The following is a 16,486-nucleotide window of genomic DNA, read 5'->3' on the forward strand; positions in this document are numbered from 1 at the left end:
GGACCTCCTTCCTTCTGTCGGGATCCTCCCTGCGTGTCGCCATCACTTCAGGGAAGCAGCTCTGCCGGGAAAGCCGGGATGCTGAGGACACCAGGAGGGGCGACGCGGTCAGCACAGTTGCACCCGGAGCCACAGCACAAGCTGTAGCCAACCCAAGAACATCGGCGCCGGCCCCACCCCCGCGTTGCCTGGGAAATCGGGGGCGTGGCTCTGCGCTCGCCGGCGGTGTCCGGGGGCGGGGCGCACAGTGGTTGGCGGGATGCTCCGTGTGTTGATGGATGGGCGGGGAGGGCGGCGATTGGCGAGATGCGGCGATGGGCGGGGCAGGCATGCAGGGATTAGCGGGGTGCAGGGGAGGGCGCGCAGGGATTGGCGGGATGCGGCGAGGGGCGGGGCTGGCGCGCGGGGATTGGCGGGATGCAGCGCGCCGCGAGGTGAGTGGGGTCCGGTGGAGCGGGGTCCGCTGGGGACTGCAGATTCAGGCCGCGGAGCCGGGCTCCTGGGACCGTGGGCTTGTGTCTCGGCGGGCGTTCCTCAGCTGCCGCGTGGAGCCGAGCTGCAGGGCCGGCCGCGGTCCCGTCCCGGACAGCGCGGCCTGGCTGCTGCCGCCATCAAGCAGGTTTGGGCTGAAAGCTCATTCACATTCACTCTTTCGACACGTGTGCACAGCCTGTGTCCTAGGCCAGTGCTGTCCAGTGGCGATAGAATACAAGCCAACTACGGAATTTTAAACTTGCTAATAGGTGTACTAAAAAAGTAAAAAGAAACAGCAGAAATCAAGTTTGGTAACCCAATAAATATATCCCAACGTACTACTCTGCGGAATCTAGTGTGTGACCTACCCGTACGTAGCAGCTGGACTCGCCATATCTCCAGTACTCGGTAGCCCCAGGCGGCTAGTGGCTACATGTAGGACAGTACAGTTCCAGATGCTGGCAATACCTCCAGGAATAAGACAAAAATCTCTGCCCTCCTGGAACTTAGGGTCTGGTCGGTGGAGGCAGACAACAAAATTTAAAATATATAGTTTATTAGAAGATAAATACTGTAAACAGAAATACAATTGGAGAAGCAGAAGTACCAGGGAGGGCTGCAGTTGTAAATCAGATGGTCAGGGGTGAAGGTGAGTAAATTAGTAAGGACTTGAAGGAGATGAGCAAGTGAGCTCTGTAGGCACATGGGAGAGGAGCTTTATTCAGTGAAATGAAACTTTGGAGAGTTTTGAGCAGAGCAGTGACTGATTTATGTTTTTAGTTAGTTTTATTTTTATTATTTAGTAATAGGCATATTGTTGTTACATGGTAGGCTTTTTTAATAAGGCAGGCCTCATGCCCGGAAATGGGCACGTGCTGGAGAGCTAGATGGAGACAGATCAGGAATTCCATTTGGGGCGTGCTGAACTTGAGACACTGGTAGTTGTCAAGATAGAGCAGGCAGTAGACGCCTGAGTGTGGGGTTCAGAGAAAGCTCCAAGTAGGACAAAGGCTCCTAGCTTTCCTTTTCTCTTTTTGGATAAAGGTTACAGAGTAAGACATGGTATCCAGCCACAATAAATTTCCAGGTGGACGTGATATTTGGTGTTGACTACAGCTTTCCCCTTCTTTCCTGGTGCCCTTTGGGTGCAGTGCAGTCAGCTCAGCTGAGACACCAGGAGAGCTGCTGCTTTGGGGATGGGCTGGGGTCAGGAATGCCTTTGTGTTCTCACAGTGACCCTTCTTGGCCTTGGCGAAGCTGTCCGGACAAAGCAAGCCAGGAGCACGACCATGTTTTCCGAGCAGGCTGCCCAGAGGGCCCACACTCTGCTGTCTCCGCCATCTGCCAACAATGCCACCTTTGCTCGGGTGCCTGTGGCAACCTACACCAACTCCTCGCAACCTTTCCGGCTGGGGGAGCGCAGCTTTAGCCGGCAGTATGCCCACATTTACGCCACCCGCCTCATCCAAATGAGACCTTTCCTGGTGAACCGGGCCCAGCAGCACTGGGGTAAGTGAGAGTTTGGGGAGGTGCTTCTGCCCCACCAGCCCAGAACTTAGAAATGTGCGAGAACTGGAACATTTCTCTGATTTATCCTACTTCCCATTACCTCGGGAAAATTAACTTCTTTTTCCTTCGGTTTCAAGGATTAAATTATTTGTGGGTTTAAAGTTAGGTTTAGTTCAGAGGCTGGTCCAAGGTAAGGGCTTTGTTCTGGCAGTGACAGTGATTATTTTATTGGCAGAGGAAAATGTTTTTCCTACCTTCAGTGCAAATTATTCAACCATTTGCCCACACGGTAACTAGAGAGCCTCTCAGCATGGCAGGCTGGCACCAAGAGCCAAAGTTGGCGAAGATGCACCCCCTGGTCTTGAGGGATCCCCCTCTGTTTACTGATGTCTGTTTGCCCCTCCTCTGGGCCCTCTGTATTTGGTGGCCATGAAATTCTCTGTCCCTTGGGCTCAGTGTCTTTCCTAATAAAGTAGCCTAAGGAACACAGCCCTTTTTCGTTTTCCCATTTCTTCCTTGGTGATCTCTCCCGCAGTTGGGTTGTTCTTGTGGTGAAGCGGGGCCCCCCCATCTACCATCTTTGACTATTGAGTGATGCTGCATTACCCCATTCTCATCATTTGCACGAGAGAAGCTTTCCATGTAGTTTCAAATTCATCCCCTGTTAAGATTTTAAACAGGTCTTTGTAGGTGAGACCGCGTCTTATTCATTTTTATTATCCCGGGCACCAGGCTTAATGGGTCTCAGCTCTGGTTGCACACTGAACCACCCGGGGAGCTTTGGAAGCCCATCCCTTCCCACACCAAGCCACTGAATCCACTCATGTTATTACAGGCAGCCAGGAGAACAGTGCCCAGAAATCTCCTTTCTAGCTCATCAAATTCATTAGGAGTGTTTCTGTTTTCTTTACCTCAGGCAGAAGCACTGTTCACCTCTCTACCACATAACAAGGGACTCCTTCCTCTGGCTGCCAGTAGCCCTTCCCTCACTTTCCTTTAAGTCCTCGGGGGCGCCTTCCTTGCGTCCTATCAGGGCTTACCTGCCACTCAGGCCCAGTTCTTGAGATTCTTTACGGCAGCACCCTCCTCTGATAGCACACTTCCCTTCCAGTTGCTATAGCTGCTAACAAACCCCGCCCCCCCGCCGGTGACGGGCAACAGCCATTTCCCTCTGCACACAGACTGCTCAGGAAATCAGGCAGCTGCCACAGTGAAGGCGGTGATTGGTGGTGGGGCAGCAGCGTTACTTGCTCACTGGCCTGGCGGTGGATGCTGGCTGTCACCCAGAACACCTACACGTGGCTTCTCTCCGTGGCCTGGACATCCTCACCAAGGCTCAGCCTGCCTCTCAGAATTGGTTGCTGTACCCACCTGTTCCCTAAATGTGCCAAGCCCTTCCTGCCATGGCATTTTCCCTTTGCCTGGCACACTCTTCCCGTGGCTCCTTATGATCTCAGCTGAAGCGAAGTGTCATGTCCTTCGAGAGGCCACCTGTGGTCACCTTGACTGACCAGGGCCTCTGTTTTTCTCCCTCGGCTCCCCATTTGTTTGTAGCGCTTGTCATGGTAGCTAATTATTAATACTTGTTTATCGTCTGTTGTCTCTCTCTGTCCTAGATAGTAGGCTCAGTGGGGGCAATGTTGGCCTTTGCGTCCAGTTTCGACATTGACGCCAGCACATCGCCTGGGCAGAAGGGTGTCTTTCTTGCCCTCGGTTACAAGGACGTGTCATTCCATGTAGTGCTCAGGGACACATATTTGGATCCCAACTGTGTGACCTTAGACACGTTACTTAACCTCTCTGTGCCTCAGTGGAGGCGATAATATCCACTTCTGGCACATTTTCAAGTCTATTGCTTAGGCAGGGCCACCTGGAGCAGAGTAAAGTGAGATAGGTGGGGACCCAGGGCTGTTGTTTCTGTTGGTATCTGGCATTTCTATCTGGTGCTTGCCCCTCCTTCTCTTGTTTTGAGTTACTCCCCTCTGATGACGTAGATCTGAGGAATGTTCTTGGTTATTCCGGGCAGCAGGGGTTTGGGCTGTGCTGGAGTCAGCTGGGCTGAGGGGCTGGTCTGGCAACTGCCTTATAGCCCAGCTGGGTCTGTACTTTTTTGGGACTTGTGTTCCTCCCTCCTGCTGGCCCTGACTCTCATCACACCTTTCTTCTTGAGAGTGCCAGACCCTTCCCATGTGTCCTTGTTTGTCCCCAGGATCCTGGGAGGGTGCCTAGAAGATGGCACCCAGGCGCTCTGGGTAAACAGGGCCACCTGACTCCACAGGGAACAGAACAGGCGGAAGGGTATAAAGTCTGCTTTTGGGTATCTCTGTTTTCAGGGGATGAAGCATTTGGTGGAGGTGGAGGGCAGAGTGGAAGAATCCAACCTCTTAAAGAAAACCATAATATGTTTAGGGTAGGGCTATGCTGAGACTTGGCGTATGTCATCCGAAGACTCGGTGTTACAGGTGTGAGTGAAGTAATACTCGGTGTGAGCTTCCTGTGGCCACTCTAATAAAGCACCATGAACTGGCTGACTCAAAACAACAGACATTTATTCTCTCACAGTTCCGGAGGCTGGAAGTTGAAGTCCAGGTGTCAGCAGGGCTGGTTTCTTCCAGAGGCCCCAGGGGAGGATCCTTCTTGGCCTCTTCCAGTTTCTGGTAGCTGCCCTGCATCCCGGGGCTTGTGGCCACATCACTGCACTCTCTGCCCCCTCTTCACTTGCCCTCTTTTCTGTGTGTCTGTCTCTCTCTGCCTCTTATGAGGACACTTGGCATCCAGGGCCCAGCCGTACCCAAAGTCCCTTGTCTCCTGTGACTGACTCAGCCTGTACTGTCACCCTGAGGTACAGGGGGTCCCTGCACTTGATGTTCTCTCCCTCCTGGCAAAGGCCAGGGCCCCAGGCTGCAGCGCTGCAGTGAGGCCATATCGCGCCCCATGCTGGAGGCCTGGGCTCTGTCAGGGTGGTGGCTGCCTAGTGTCTGAGTCTGTGCCCCTCGCGCCCCAGGCAGTGGAGTCGGAGTGAAGAAGCTGTGTGAGCTGCAGCCTGGGGAGAAGTGCTGTGTGGTGGGGACTCTGTTCAAGGCCATGCCGCTCCAGCCATCCATCCTGCGAGAGATCAGTGAGGAGGTGAGTTGGAGCAGCGGGGCAGACTCGGCCTCCCACTAAAACACTTCCCTGATGTGCCGCCCGTTGTAGAACCAGGGGATTGGGGATGATCCCCTGCCCGTGGCAGGCAGGGGAACAGGTCCGGAGACAACAGGCTCCAGAGGGGTGGGGACTGCAGTGTCACCTCACTAACACAGGGGCCTTGGTTGGCTCTGGCCAAGACTACCTCCCCTCTCTGCATTCCAGCACAACCTGCTCCCGCAGCCTCCTCGAAGCAAATACATCCACCCGGATGACGAGCTGGTCTTGGAAGATGAATTACAGCGTATCAAACTGAAAGGCACCATTGATGTATCAAAGTTGGTCACAGGTAGGGAGCCCAGTGATGGGGTGAGGGGGGGTGGTGTGGGTGGGGAGGCTGGAGGGTGGAGTAGCAGGGTGGCCTGTGTGTCAAGGGAACTATCCTTGGGAGGCAGTGAGGGTTCAGGCAGTAGGAAGCCATCAGAGTGGGTGAGACCTGGTAGGGAGACCGGTCTCCCAAAGGCAGCGACCCTAGAACTAGGAATTAGTCCTGGAGTCCTAGGTGAGAATTCGTCAGCGTGGCTGAGGGAGACTGGCTGGTTTTGCCTTTTTGGGTGACAGGACGAAGGTGGTAGCACCTGGGGTTGCCCCCTTGGGCTGACACTGCTGCTTCCCAGGGACGGTCCTGGCCGTGTTTGGCTCCGTGCAAGACGATGGGAAGTTTCTAGTGGAGGACCACTGCTTCGCTGACCTTGCTCCACAGAAGCCCATGCCCCCCCTCGACACAGACAGGTGAGGCGCCGCACTCGGGGGCCAGGGCCTGATCACAGCGCAGGGGAGGGAATCTGCGAGGCCCCGTCTGCGACAGGCTGCCTCCTTTCTCAGCACGTTGGCGGACCCCACCTTCTCCCACAGGTTTGTGCTGCTGGTGTCCGGTCTGGGCCTGGGTGGAGGGGGAGGCGAGAGCCTGCTGGGCACCCAGCTGCTGGTGGACGTGGTGACGGGGCAGCTGGGGGACGAAGGGGAGCAGTGCAGCGCCGCCCACGTCTCCCGGGTCATCCTCGCCGGCAACCTCCTCAGTCACAACACCCAGAGCAGAGATTCTATCAATAAGGTATGGAGCCCACCTGGCTGCATTCAGCTCCAGCATGGGACATACCTGCAAGCCCCTCCTTCCCCACGGAGAGCGCATGCCCTGCAGTGACTCTAGGGCCTTCTGTACTGGGGTCTCATCCTCCTGCCCAGGCTCTCTCTGAGGGTGGCAGGAAGCTAAGGGAATGAGGGTCTGTGGGACAACTCCTACATCTTCCTGCTGCGGGGACTTTGCTCTGCTCTCCTCTGAGCCCGGGACCCAGGCGGGCTCTGAGTGTTCCTCTGATCTGAGCCCCAGTCGGGGCCTGACAGTCCTGGGCTTCTACTCCAGGCCAAGTACCTCACCAAGAAAACCCAGGCAGCCAGCGTGGAGGCCGTGAAGATGCTGGATGAGATCCTCCTGCAGCTGAGCGTGAGCAGGCTGGGGGCTGGGGGCCGATGGACATTGCAGTCTTGAAGCTGCCACTGGGCAACAGAGCAGGGAAAGGGAGGTAGAGTGGTGGGAGCAGAGGGTGTGGCCCCCCTCAGGGCCCTTCGAACTCTCCCTGCCCTGTGCCTTCCAGGCCTCGGTGCCCGTGGACGTGATGCCAGGCGAATTTGATCCCACCAACTACACACTCCCCCAGCAGCCCCTCCACCCCTGCATGTTCCCGCTGGCCACTGCCTACTCCACGCTCCAGTTGGTCACCAACCCCTACCAGGCCACCATCGATGGAGTCAGGTAGCCAGTGCGGCCATGCTTCCGTCTGACTCAGCCTTTTGCTGAAAGAGGCACCCCCTCCCTCCCCCTCCCCGTTACCCCTCCCTGACCCGGGGTCAGCTGAGCCTTGCCTTACAGATTCCTAGGGACATCAGGACAGAATGTGAGTGACATTTTCCGATACAGCAGCATGGAAGATTACCTGGAGATCCTGGAGTGGACCCTGCGGGTCCGTCACATCAGCCCCACAGCCCCTGACACCCTAGGTAACAGGCTCAGCCACGTGGGTGGGAGCAAAGGACCAGGGAGGCCTGGCAGGGCCCTCATGTTTACAAGGTCCCCACTATGTGCTGTGCTTGCCAACCTTGCTGAGATCTAAGAAGCTCGGAAGCTTGATGTCTGTTCTGGAAGCTACTCTGGAATCGTGATTCTGTCTGTGGCCAAGGCATGCTCAGGGCTGAAGGCCATGGGAGCGTGTGGGAAGTCTAGCTGGCCAGAGCGCAGCACCCTCACCCAGGGCCCACCCCGAAGGGCACAGGTAGCAGGGGTGAGCTGACCTGCCCCTGGGGGCATGTGGCAATGTCCAGAGGTACTTTCGTTGTCACAACTGGGGGTGCTGCTACTGGCACTTGGTGGGAGAGGAAGGGGTGCTGGTCCACATCCTGTGTAGGCTGCCCTCGGCGGGACCGCCTGGCCCAGGCGTCCTGGTGCCCAGGCTGCGGAGCCCTGCTCAGCACTAGGCCCTTCTCCTCCAGGTTGCTACCCCTTCTACAAAACTGACCCGTTCATCTTTCCGGAGTGCCCCCACGTCTACTTCTGTGGCAACACCCCCAGCTTTGGCTCCAAAGTCGTCCAAGGTAATTTTTGTCTTTCGGGGGGCCCCAGGCCTGGGCTGTCATGTGGGATTTGCTCTCACCTGGGGACAAGGCTCACAGAGAAGAAAACCTACACTGTGGAGTCCCTGGCCCCCCTGTTGGATGGACAGCCCAGGGGCCGCGTGGCCGTCATTATACTGTGGGAAGCCAAGCTGAGTGGCCATCTGGGCGGGGGCTGAAATGGCTCCAAGCCCGTGTGCTTCTGTCCGGGCCGATCTCTGGTCTTCTACTGTCATTGTCCCACTGTGTGCCAGTGAAGACTCCTGTTTACTTCTAGTAGCTTCTCTTTGAGGCAGGCCTCACCCAGAACCTAAGGGGGTCCTATGTGGCTTCTTTGCAGGCCCTGAGGACCAGACAGTACTGTTGGTGACTGTCCCCGACTTCAGTGCCACGCAGACCGCCTGCCTCGTGAACCTGCGCAGCCTGGCCTGTCAGCCCATCAGCTTCTCAGGCTTTGGGGCAGAGGACGATGACCTGGGAGGCCTGGGGCTGGGCCTCTGACTCAGAAAGGCAGCCTTGGCCAGAGGGACCCCGCTGCAGGCTGCTCATTTCCTGCCGTGTTAGCGCTGTAAATAAAGCCTGAACACTTGCTGCTGCGAGCTGTGAGCTGAGCACTTTTGGTACTGGACCCTTGCAGGGCAGCCCACGGTGACTGGAAGCCCTGCACGCGCTAGCCAGTCTCCCTGTCCTTCCCTCTCCCTGAGCTGGGCAGAACGTGAGACGTCAGTGCCATGAGCTTGTTTTATTCTAGTGACTTTGGCTCCCTCGACCTGCCCCCACCCCAGTGCTGCAGCAACCTGTCCTTTACCAGCAGGCAAAGCTGGAGCCTCTGCACAGACAGACTCTGGCTCTTGGGTCCCGATCGCATTTATGCCCCCTCAAAGGGGCAGGACTGGCCCTTCTTGCAGGGTCCGCACCTGGGGGGGCATTCCGTGTGCTGGTATGTGATGTGACTGCGGGTGGCGGGCTCTGGAAGTGCTGCTGTAGCTTGAGCTGAGCCAGGGCCTTGGTTGGGACTGTGGTCTCAGAAGTCCCCGAAGTTCACTGTGTAGGTCTCGACTGTTGTGAAGGGGAATGCCTGGCCAGTGGCCATCACCTCCTCCTCTATCTCCTCCTCCTCTTCCTCCTCCTCTACCTCGGTCCACCTCGGCTCCAGCTCAGGCTCCAGCTCAGTCCCAAACTCTGTCACTATCTCTGTGTAGGTCTCGGTCTCCGACTCCTCCCAGCCAGCAGTGGTGGTGGGTAGAAGGCCCCAGGGCTCCAGGGTAGTGCTCAGGGTGGTGGCAGGGGCAGGGGGCAGCGTGGGGGGCTCAGTGTGGGGGCTCGCAGTGGTGGTGGCATTGAGGCGCCGCAGCCGCATCTGTGCTCGCAGCCGCAGCCGGTACTGTAGGCGCCTCTGCTGCAGTCGCCGCTGCTGGGGGGTCATGGGGCGCGATGGGTCGATGTGTGGGATAGGCCGGTTCCCGTTCATGGCCAGGATCTCCCGGATGCGCTTCCAGTTGGAGCGAGCCAGGATGAAGTTGCACTGGGTGGCCCCAATGTCATAGTCCACATTGCAGGTCTTGGCGCTCGGGGTGTATCCCTCTGCATGGGCTGTCACGCGGTACTCACCCGGATTCAAGATGCGCCAGTAATCGCCACCACTTGCTGCAGAGGGAGGACGTACTGGCTGCCCCAGAGCGCAACCTCCCGACCCAGCCCTCCCTCTCTGAGTCCAGCAGCCAGGCTCCCCAGACCTCACCCTCCGAGTCCCGCCCCCAGGTTTCCCCAACCCTGCCCTGAGTCCTGCCCCAGGCCCCGCCCTCCTCTTCTGAGTCCCACCCTCAGGTTCCCCAAACCCTGCCCTCTGAGTCCCGCCCTAGGCGCCGCCTTCCCTTTCTGAACCCCGCCCCCAGGTTCCCCACCCCACCCTGTGGGTACCACCCCAGGCCCCACCCTCCCTGAGTCCTGCGTCTAGGCCTCGCCCACTCCCGGCTTCCCCAGACCTGGCCCTTCCTCTCTGAGTACACCTCTCCACCCGCTGTCCACCCTCTCTGGTGGAGTCCTCTTGGGAAGGCGGGGTAAAGGTGTGCACACAAGGTACCTGTCTTCACACCGTGGTTAATGCCACTCACGGAGATGGTGGCATTGGCAATGGGGATGCCTTGCTCGTCCGTCACCACCCCCTTAATGCCGCGGTGCACCTGGGGAAGCAGACAGAGCTGGTGGTCCTCGTGGAGACCCCCCACCCCCCACCCGGTGGCCTGCTGTTGCTTCCTCCCTCCCCAGCAGGGTCGAGTCCCGGAGCGCCCCCCCCCACCCCGTGCTACCCAGGCCACCCCACCTGCTCCATGAAGGTGAGCAGCGCTTCCTTGTTGTTCTCCCACTCGCGGGCCAGCTCGCTCTCATGAGGGAACTTGTCACAGCCCAGGTAGATGGAGAGCTCCAGGCAGTTGGTGTGCAGGTAACTGAAGTCATTGATAGCTGGCCAGGGATAGACACAGACCTGCAGTCACCCCCTCCTCAGGCCAGGCACCCGCCCACAGCCCCTCCCAGGCTGACTCACTCCCAGACCGGGGGTTCCACTTGGCCCCATTGACGATGCCCATGCCGCCGGTGTAGTCCTGCGCCTGGCAGCCTCCCCGGTATGGCTCAGTCATGGTGAGGTGGGTGGAGGCAAAGGAGATGGCCAGCCAGCGGAAGATGGCGTGGTCTGGGGTCTCCTGGGCCTCAGACAGTTCATCCTCTTCCTCCCCCCGGGCGGCTGCCAGGGCTGCGGCCCGCAGCTGCTCCTCGCTCGGCGGGCGGGCCATGTCGTAGGGGTAGGACACGAGCCGCTCACCACCGTTCAGATTTGCTCCCAGCACGAAGGGGTTCTTCTCCATCCAGGCAATGATGGCCCTGACCTCTGTGGACACCTGGGGCGGCCAGGCCTGTGAGGCCAGGGCTGCAGCCTCAAGTGCCCACGTCCCCCACATCATCCTCCACAAAGTCCCGCACCCGCGCTCACACTCCCCTCTGTCCCCCAGCCCTGCCACATCACCCAGACTGTGGCCTCACCGTAGAGTCTGGGGAAAGGTAGTGTTCAGGGATGGGCAGGTTATTGTTGGGGACCCGGTAGGGGACCCATTTCCTCTCTTCAGCTCCCCAGAGCACAGAGTTGAGATCCGGAAAGTCCTCAAAGATGTCAAAGCCCTCCTCGGTCCACAGTCCCAGTGCCCAGTTCCCAAACTCGGAGCCCTGCAGGGATCCAGCTCAGTGGGCATCGGCCGCCCCCACAACCCCCCCAGCACTGCCTGTGTGGCCCCTGGCCAGCCCCAACCCCCACCCACCATTTGCGCTGCCACTTCATAGCCATCAGGGTTCAGCGAAGGCACCAGATGGATGCGCGTGTCTTGCACCAGGCTGCGCACGCGAGGGTTGCCATCGCGGTACTCGCGGCACAGGTACTGCATGAGCAGCAGCAGCAGCTCTCGGCCCAGCGCCTCGTTGCCATGGATCCCAGCTGTGTAGCGGAACTCCGGCTCCCCTGCAAGGGCAGGAGCATCAGCAATCACTCAGTCTCCTGAGGCCCAGAGTGTCTGAGGAAGGACCCAGACCCACCTCATACCCGAGGGGCTGGGAGACTGGGGGGCTGTGGTACAGCTGAGGCTCGTAGGGCCCAGCAAGACAGGCCTGATCCCCCAGGAGCTCCAGGAACAGGCAGGAGATAGTGATCTCTGCACATTAGCAGCACAGGCCCAGCTGCAGTGCCAGGGCCTTGCCTCCAACCCACAGGGAAGGGGAAGCTGAGCCCTGTCCTGAGAACACCCGGACCGTGCCTCCAGGGCACAAGGCAGATAATGCCCCACAGACCCTCACCCAGCTCGTGCTCCCCAGGGTTGTCCGAGATCTCCATGGCATAGATCTTGAGCCCTCGCGAGCTCTTGCCCAGGCTGTACGTGCGGGTGATGGTGGGGCACTCCTCGTTCACCACCTTCATGAGCTGGCCGGGGCAGAGGGGGCAGAGGACCCCAAATCACACAACTCACCCCTACTGCCCACGCCTCTCCCAGTGCCTTGGTCTGCTTTATGGGGAGGGAAAGGCATGGCCCCTGCAGGTAACCCCTGCCCCCTCAGGGAGCCCCCAGCTACTAGCCTCCTTCCTAAGGTGAGGGATGGCCAACGTCCCTCTCAGGGAGCCTGTGCCATTGGAACCAGTAGGAACTGGGCCACGTGCTGGAAGCACCAGGCACACGCTCCTCCGTCGGCCCATGGACAGGTCCCCAGCCCAGCCCTGGGACAAGTGTTCCCAACCTGGCGCATGTCCTTGTAGCTGTGGTGCCGGAAGTCCAGGTCATCAGTAGCCACCACCTCGTTCTGTGTGTAGTAGCTATGGATGGCTGCAGAGGGTGGACAGGCAGGGCTCTGAGCCAGCTGCCTGCCAGCCCAGCCCCAGGTCACCACAGCCTCCCTCTGAGCCCCTGCCAGCCCCTCTGCACTCACGGGACACGGGGCACCCCAGCACCTCCAGGCGCATGCACAGGCTGCCATTCCAGGTGAGTGGGTAGATGCGGATGAAACGGGCCACCACTGGCTCCGGGAGCTCACTCAGCACAGGTGTGTCCTTGTCCACGTTCCCGTGGAAGGTCTGGGGGGAGGCAGGCCTCAGTGTGGCACCCCCATCCCCTCCAAGAGCCCACCCCAGCCCAGACAGCGGGAGCAGAGCCGAGGGCTCAGGCACCCACCATTTCCTCATAGCCATTGGTGTACATCACCCACGTTTGGCTGTCGTTGCTGAAGCCCACGAAGAAGGTGGTCACAAAGTCGTCACTGTGGAACAGACGGCAGTCATGGCACGGCTGCTCTGCTCTCCTGTCCCACGCCCTCGGGCGACCTCAGCCCCCTCTTCTGGGCCCAAGAAATGAAGAGCTGGCCTGGCTGTGGTGCATGGCCCCAGTCAGGAACCTGGGTGCTATGCCCACAGGGTGGCTGTGGGCACGTGGTCTGTCCCTGACCTCGGGTGCTCATCAGGACACAGGGCCTGACTGGCCATGGCTGAGGAGTTGGGGGTGGGCAGCGTCAGCCCCTCACTGATCTTTCTGACCTTCCTGAGCCAACTCGAGGGCCCACTGTAATGTCCCAAATGGGACACAGAACTGTGCCTCGAGCCACTGGCCCCTGCCAACAGCCTGTGAGCATACTGGATGCTGGAGTCTCGGCCCTGGGTGATGACGCCTGTGAACTGGGTGGTCCTCCTGGTGTCCACTTCAATCCACTGAGTCCTTGCATCATCCTCAGCACACCACGCCCCATCATAGTAGTCATCCTCGTTGGTGCCAGCCTATTCGGGGGACGGCAGGAGGCTGAGTATGGGTGGTGGAGCCCCTCGCCTGGCTGGGAAATGGGCCCGTCCCAACACCCACCTGCATGTTGAGCCGGCCGCGCTGTGCGCCCAGGCCGTGGCGCAGCATGGAGGAGGCTCGGATCTGGTTGTCCTCGATACGATGTGACTCCATCCCAATGGGGGGGCACTCTGGGGACATGAACCCCAGGCTGGTGTCTCACTAGCTTTATCCCTCCCTCCACCAAGCCCAGAACCAAGGAGCCCTGGACCCATGCCCCAAACACCAGGGGGCGCCAATCAGGGCAGCTCTGGTTGGCCAGTGGCTCCCTGGTGCCCCGCACCAGCCCACCTCAAAGTGACTCAAACCCAGGCCAGGAGCTGCTTCTGATCCCAGCCTTCCCCTCCCTGGGCCTCAGCTGCCCCATCTCGAGAATGGGCTGACCATGCCTGGCTCTCGGGGGACAAGGGGCTCACACGAAATCACAGGCAGAGCCACCCTGGCGCCTGGCCAGTCACAGACATCGTCTTCACACTGGCCCCGCAGGGACACCTGCAAAGGCGACCGAGGTCCTGCTCCCGACCCAAGGGCCCAGGTCCTCCCCTGACTGCTGCCAGGGGCCTAGAGAGCCGCCACCCTCCTGAAACGGGCCAGCCTTGGGCCCAGAGCAGGGACAGCCCAGCAAGGCTGTGCTTGGCTCCCAGGGACCCCGGCTCTGGGCCTGAGAGCCTAAGAGCATGAAAGAGTTCTGGAGCCCCGTCAGGAAATCCAGGTTCAGGTCCCATCTGTTGCCTTGGGTGGGTCATTTGTCCCCGTACCCCCATCCTGTGAGCCCCCCACCCCCACCCCCCTGGACCCCCACTCACTGACTTTCTCCTTAGGAGTCCACTCCTCCTCCGACTCCTCGCCCTTGCGGGGCCCTGGGGACAGTGAAGGGAGAGGAGGGTGCTGAGGGAGGCAAGCAGGAGTCCAGATGCCACCCCACGGAAACCCAGACCCCGACCGGGCCACACACCTTTGTGGTCCTTGCCCTTGTCCACAGCCCACTTGTCGCTCTCGTCCTCCTTGGGGCTGCCCTCCTTCTTGGGTTTCTCTGGAGGGTGCAAGGTAGGAGGGGCCTGTCAGCCTGGGCTTCCAGGGCACGCTGGGGGGGGTCGGGCTGAGCTAGGGGCACACGGGCAGGCGGGCAGGCCCGAGCTGGCCCTGGGGCTAGGCCTGGTGCGGGAGCCCCTTGGCCCCACTCACTCAGCTCGTCCTTCTCTTCATCCGTCTGGCGCTCAGCGTCGGGCTTCTGGGGCGGGAAAGGCCGAAAGTAATAGTCCACTGCGGGTGGGGGAGAGCCGGGCTGCAGCAACCTGACCTGCTGCGGGGCCTCAGCTCCCGACTGGGCCGGGGGGAGGAGGACTAGAGGGGAGAGAGGGTCCTGCGGGGCTGGGGAGGCAGCCCGCACTCAGCGGGCAGCAGAGGGAAACTTTGCTGAAGTCACCAGCCCGGCCCCCCAGGCAGCTTTGGCCTGAGGAAGGGAGGAGTCGAGGCCAGGCAGGGAGTAGTGCCCAAAGCACGGGGCAGGCCTCAGGAGACAGCTGGCCCCTGTGGCCAGCAGTGGAGAGGGGGTGTCTCATGGGCGGAGCTGGGGCCCAGTGTTGGAGGGACTGGTGGGGACATGAGTGAGAGGGCAGTGACAGCCCATCTGGCTCCCTGAAGGGTGTGAGGCGGGGGCAGCACACAGGAGCAGCAAGCCGAGCAGAGCACGGGTCGGGGCAGGGCTGGGGCCCACGGGAGTGACAAGGCTGAGGGTGAGGCCTAGGGACACCCCAGCAGGGGCCAGAGGAATGTCAGGAGCCTGGAAGAGGAGACGGGGCAGCACGGCCGGGGCGGGCAGGCGGGGGCCCGGGTGAGGGGCGGCGAGGTGGCTGCGGCAGGTGGGGTCGCAAGGTGGGTCAGCCACCATGGCCATCTCCGGAGCGCACCGCTGGCCCCAAGGTCCACCCTGCCCGTGTCCCTCGGGCTCTGGGGCTCTGAGTACTCACTGTCGTCGTACGTGGGGATCACGTAGCCATCCCCGTAGTCAGGGGGCAGCGGGGGCAGCACGGGCTTAAGAGGCGGCTCTGTGGAGGTGGGGAGGTGAGGGATGGGGTGGGGGTGGGAGCCCCTGGGCCCGCGCCCCTCCTCTCCTGCCCCTCCTACCGGTCCTCTCCTCCGGGGCCTCGGCCTTCTCCTCCGGGCGCTGCGGCCAGAGCCGCTCGGGCCTCCTCCTGCTCGGGGGCGGCCTGCGCTGCTTCTGGCGCCGGATGTACTCAACTGAGGGGGAGGTGGGCTCTGAGTGGGGCCCGAGGCTGGGACGAGGCCTCGGGCGGGACCCTCAGTGGGCCCCCAGGGCCAGGGTCCGACCCGGGCAGGGGCGGCAGGGTCCTACTCACAGTCCTCGTAGTCCTCCCTCTCTATCTGGTCGTTGTAGTCCAGCGTGGGCAGCTCGGTCTCCTCCTCCGGCTCTGAGGGGAAAGTGCTGGTAGCTGCCTGACAGCCCCACCCAGGCCCACTCTGGGAAATCCTTCGGTCCAGCACGCCACGGCACTCGGCCACCCTGAGGCCAGGCAGGTGCTGGCCACTCACCAGGCTGCTGCTCCCTGGCCTCCGCACGGGTCTCCTCCTCTGGACCCTGCCAGTTATTTGGAAGGGCCCCCCCTGCAACACAGGAGCCGCAGAAGCAGGTGGGCAGGAGGCCTGCTGTGACCACCTGGAGAGCCGGAGGCCACCAGACACCCATGGAGCCCCCAGACACCCTCCTGAAGCCGAGCTCTCTCCAAGGGGGCCTGGGCTCCTGTGGCCCTCGGCACACTGCTGGCGTCCTTCAGAGCCTGAGAGCTAGGCTGCCTTCTGGGAAACCCACCCTGTTGCCTGGGAGGCCCTGCCACAAAGCCACCCCCAGCAGGGAAACTCGGGAGGGAACCCTGTAGGTTCAGAGCCCGGGGACATATGGCTGGGGCCCAGGGCACAGAGATCTCCACCCAGAGGCTGCCAAGTCTTTTCCCTACCAAGGAGAGGCTGCAGCACTGAGAGAACTCACCAAATTGTTAAGTTCATGACAAAAAGGAGGCCCCAGAGCCCACCCCATCCAGGGGGGACCTGAGGGTCTATAGGAAGCAGGGACCCACCTTCACCCCTCCCTGCCTCCACCCCAGTAGGAGGTCAGAGCCCCATAACCCTGGAAGAGCCTGACACAAACCTCCCTCCTGGGGTAGCTCCTCAGGGCCAGGGCTGGGGGGCGGGGGCAGTGGCCACTCCACGGTTTCTGACGGGGCCAGGGTGGGGGGCTTCTTCCCTGCCAGCGGCTTCTTGGTGGCCTTGGGTGGCTTCTCCTTGGGCTTCTTGGTGGCCTTGGGTGGCTTCTCCTTGGGCTTCTTGGT

The 16,486-nt window shown here is 60.7% G+C and overlaps 2 protein-coding genes across 3 annotated transcripts in view; one reads left to right on the forward strand and one right to left on the reverse strand.

Moving 5' to 3' along the window:
- Positions 1-378: 378 nt before the first annotated feature.
- POLD2 (polymerase (DNA directed), delta 2, accessory subunit) lies at positions 379-8,375 on the forward strand. 2 transcript variants are annotated; one of them, XM_012646920.1, is made up of 11 exons: positions 379-434; positions 1,708-1,983; positions 4,988-5,109; positions 5,335-5,458; positions 5,787-5,901; positions 6,025-6,223; positions 6,533-6,613; positions 6,765-6,922; positions 7,040-7,167; positions 7,657-7,758; positions 8,117-8,375. In XM_012646920.1, exons 2-11 carry the CDS (start codon positions 1,764-1,766, stop codon positions 8,275-8,277), a joined length of 1,410 nt encoding a protein of 469 aa, XP_012502374.1. In that variant the 5' UTR covers positions 379-434; positions 1,708-1,763; the 3' UTR covers positions 8,278-8,375. The 2 variants fall into 2 exon arrangements, with proteins under 2 accessions (XP_012502374.1, XP_012502375.1); XM_012646921.1 differs by lacking the exon at positions 379-434 and adding an exon at positions 575-619.
- Positions 8,376-8,512: 137 nt separating this feature from the next.
- Positions 8,513-16,486, reverse strand: part of AEBP1 (AE binding protein 1) — a 10,149-nt gene continuing 2,175 nt past the window's right edge. The window contains exons 3-22 of the mRNA XM_012646922.1: positions 16,306-16,456; positions 15,693-15,764; positions 15,500-15,571; positions 15,267-15,380; positions 15,110-15,187; positions 14,325-14,402; positions 14,095-14,172; positions 13,946-13,999; positions 13,161-13,270; positions 12,939-13,078; positions 12,483-12,567; positions 12,241-12,385; positions 12,052-12,137; positions 11,617-11,740; positions 11,088-11,284; positions 10,816-10,995; positions 10,322-10,673; positions 10,100-10,239; positions 9,860-9,959; positions 8,513-9,423 (exon numbers count right to left, since the gene is read on the reverse strand). Coding sequence (XP_012502376.1) covers positions 8,801-9,423; positions 9,860-9,959; positions 10,100-10,239; positions 10,322-10,673; positions 10,816-10,995; positions 11,088-11,284; positions 11,617-11,740; positions 12,052-12,137; positions 12,241-12,385; positions 12,483-12,567; positions 12,939-13,078; positions 13,161-13,270; positions 13,946-13,999; positions 14,095-14,172; positions 14,325-14,402; positions 15,110-15,187; positions 15,267-15,380; positions 15,500-15,571; positions 15,693-15,764; positions 16,306-16,456 — 2,979 coding nt within the window. The 3' untranslated portion in view covers positions 8,513-8,800. The remainder of the gene's footprint in view (positions 9,424-9,859; positions 9,960-10,099; positions 10,240-10,321; positions 10,674-10,815; positions 10,996-11,087; positions 11,285-11,616; positions 11,741-12,051; positions 12,138-12,240; positions 12,386-12,482; positions 12,568-12,938; positions 13,079-13,160; positions 13,271-13,945; positions 14,000-14,094; positions 14,173-14,324; positions 14,403-15,109; positions 15,188-15,266; positions 15,381-15,499; positions 15,572-15,692; positions 15,765-16,305; positions 16,457-16,486) is intronic.

This window comes from Propithecus coquereli, unplaced genomic scaffold (assembly GCF_000956105.1).
Source record: "Propithecus coquereli isolate 6110/MARCELLA unplaced genomic scaffold, Pcoq_1.0 Scaffold252, whole genome shotgun sequence".
In the NCBI taxonomy this organism is placed as follows: domain Eukaryota; kingdom Metazoa; phylum Chordata; class Mammalia; order Primates; family Indriidae; genus Propithecus; species Propithecus coquereli.

Excerpts from the sequence above, each read along its gene's own strand:
- POLD2 (XM_012646920.1), top strand. The coding sequence starts at position 1,764 with ATGTTTTCCGAGCAGGCTGCCCAGAGGGCCCACACTCTGCTGTCTCCG. Across the intron at positions 5,902-6,024 it reads CCCCCCCTCGACACAGACAG|GTTTGTGCTGCTGGTGTCCG; the intron begins GTGAGGCGCCGC and ends CTTCTCCCACAG. Across the intron at positions 6,614-6,764 it reads AGATCCTCCTGCAGCTGAGC|GCCTCGGTGCCCGTGGACGT; the intron begins GTGAGCAGGCTG and ends TGTGCCTTCCAG.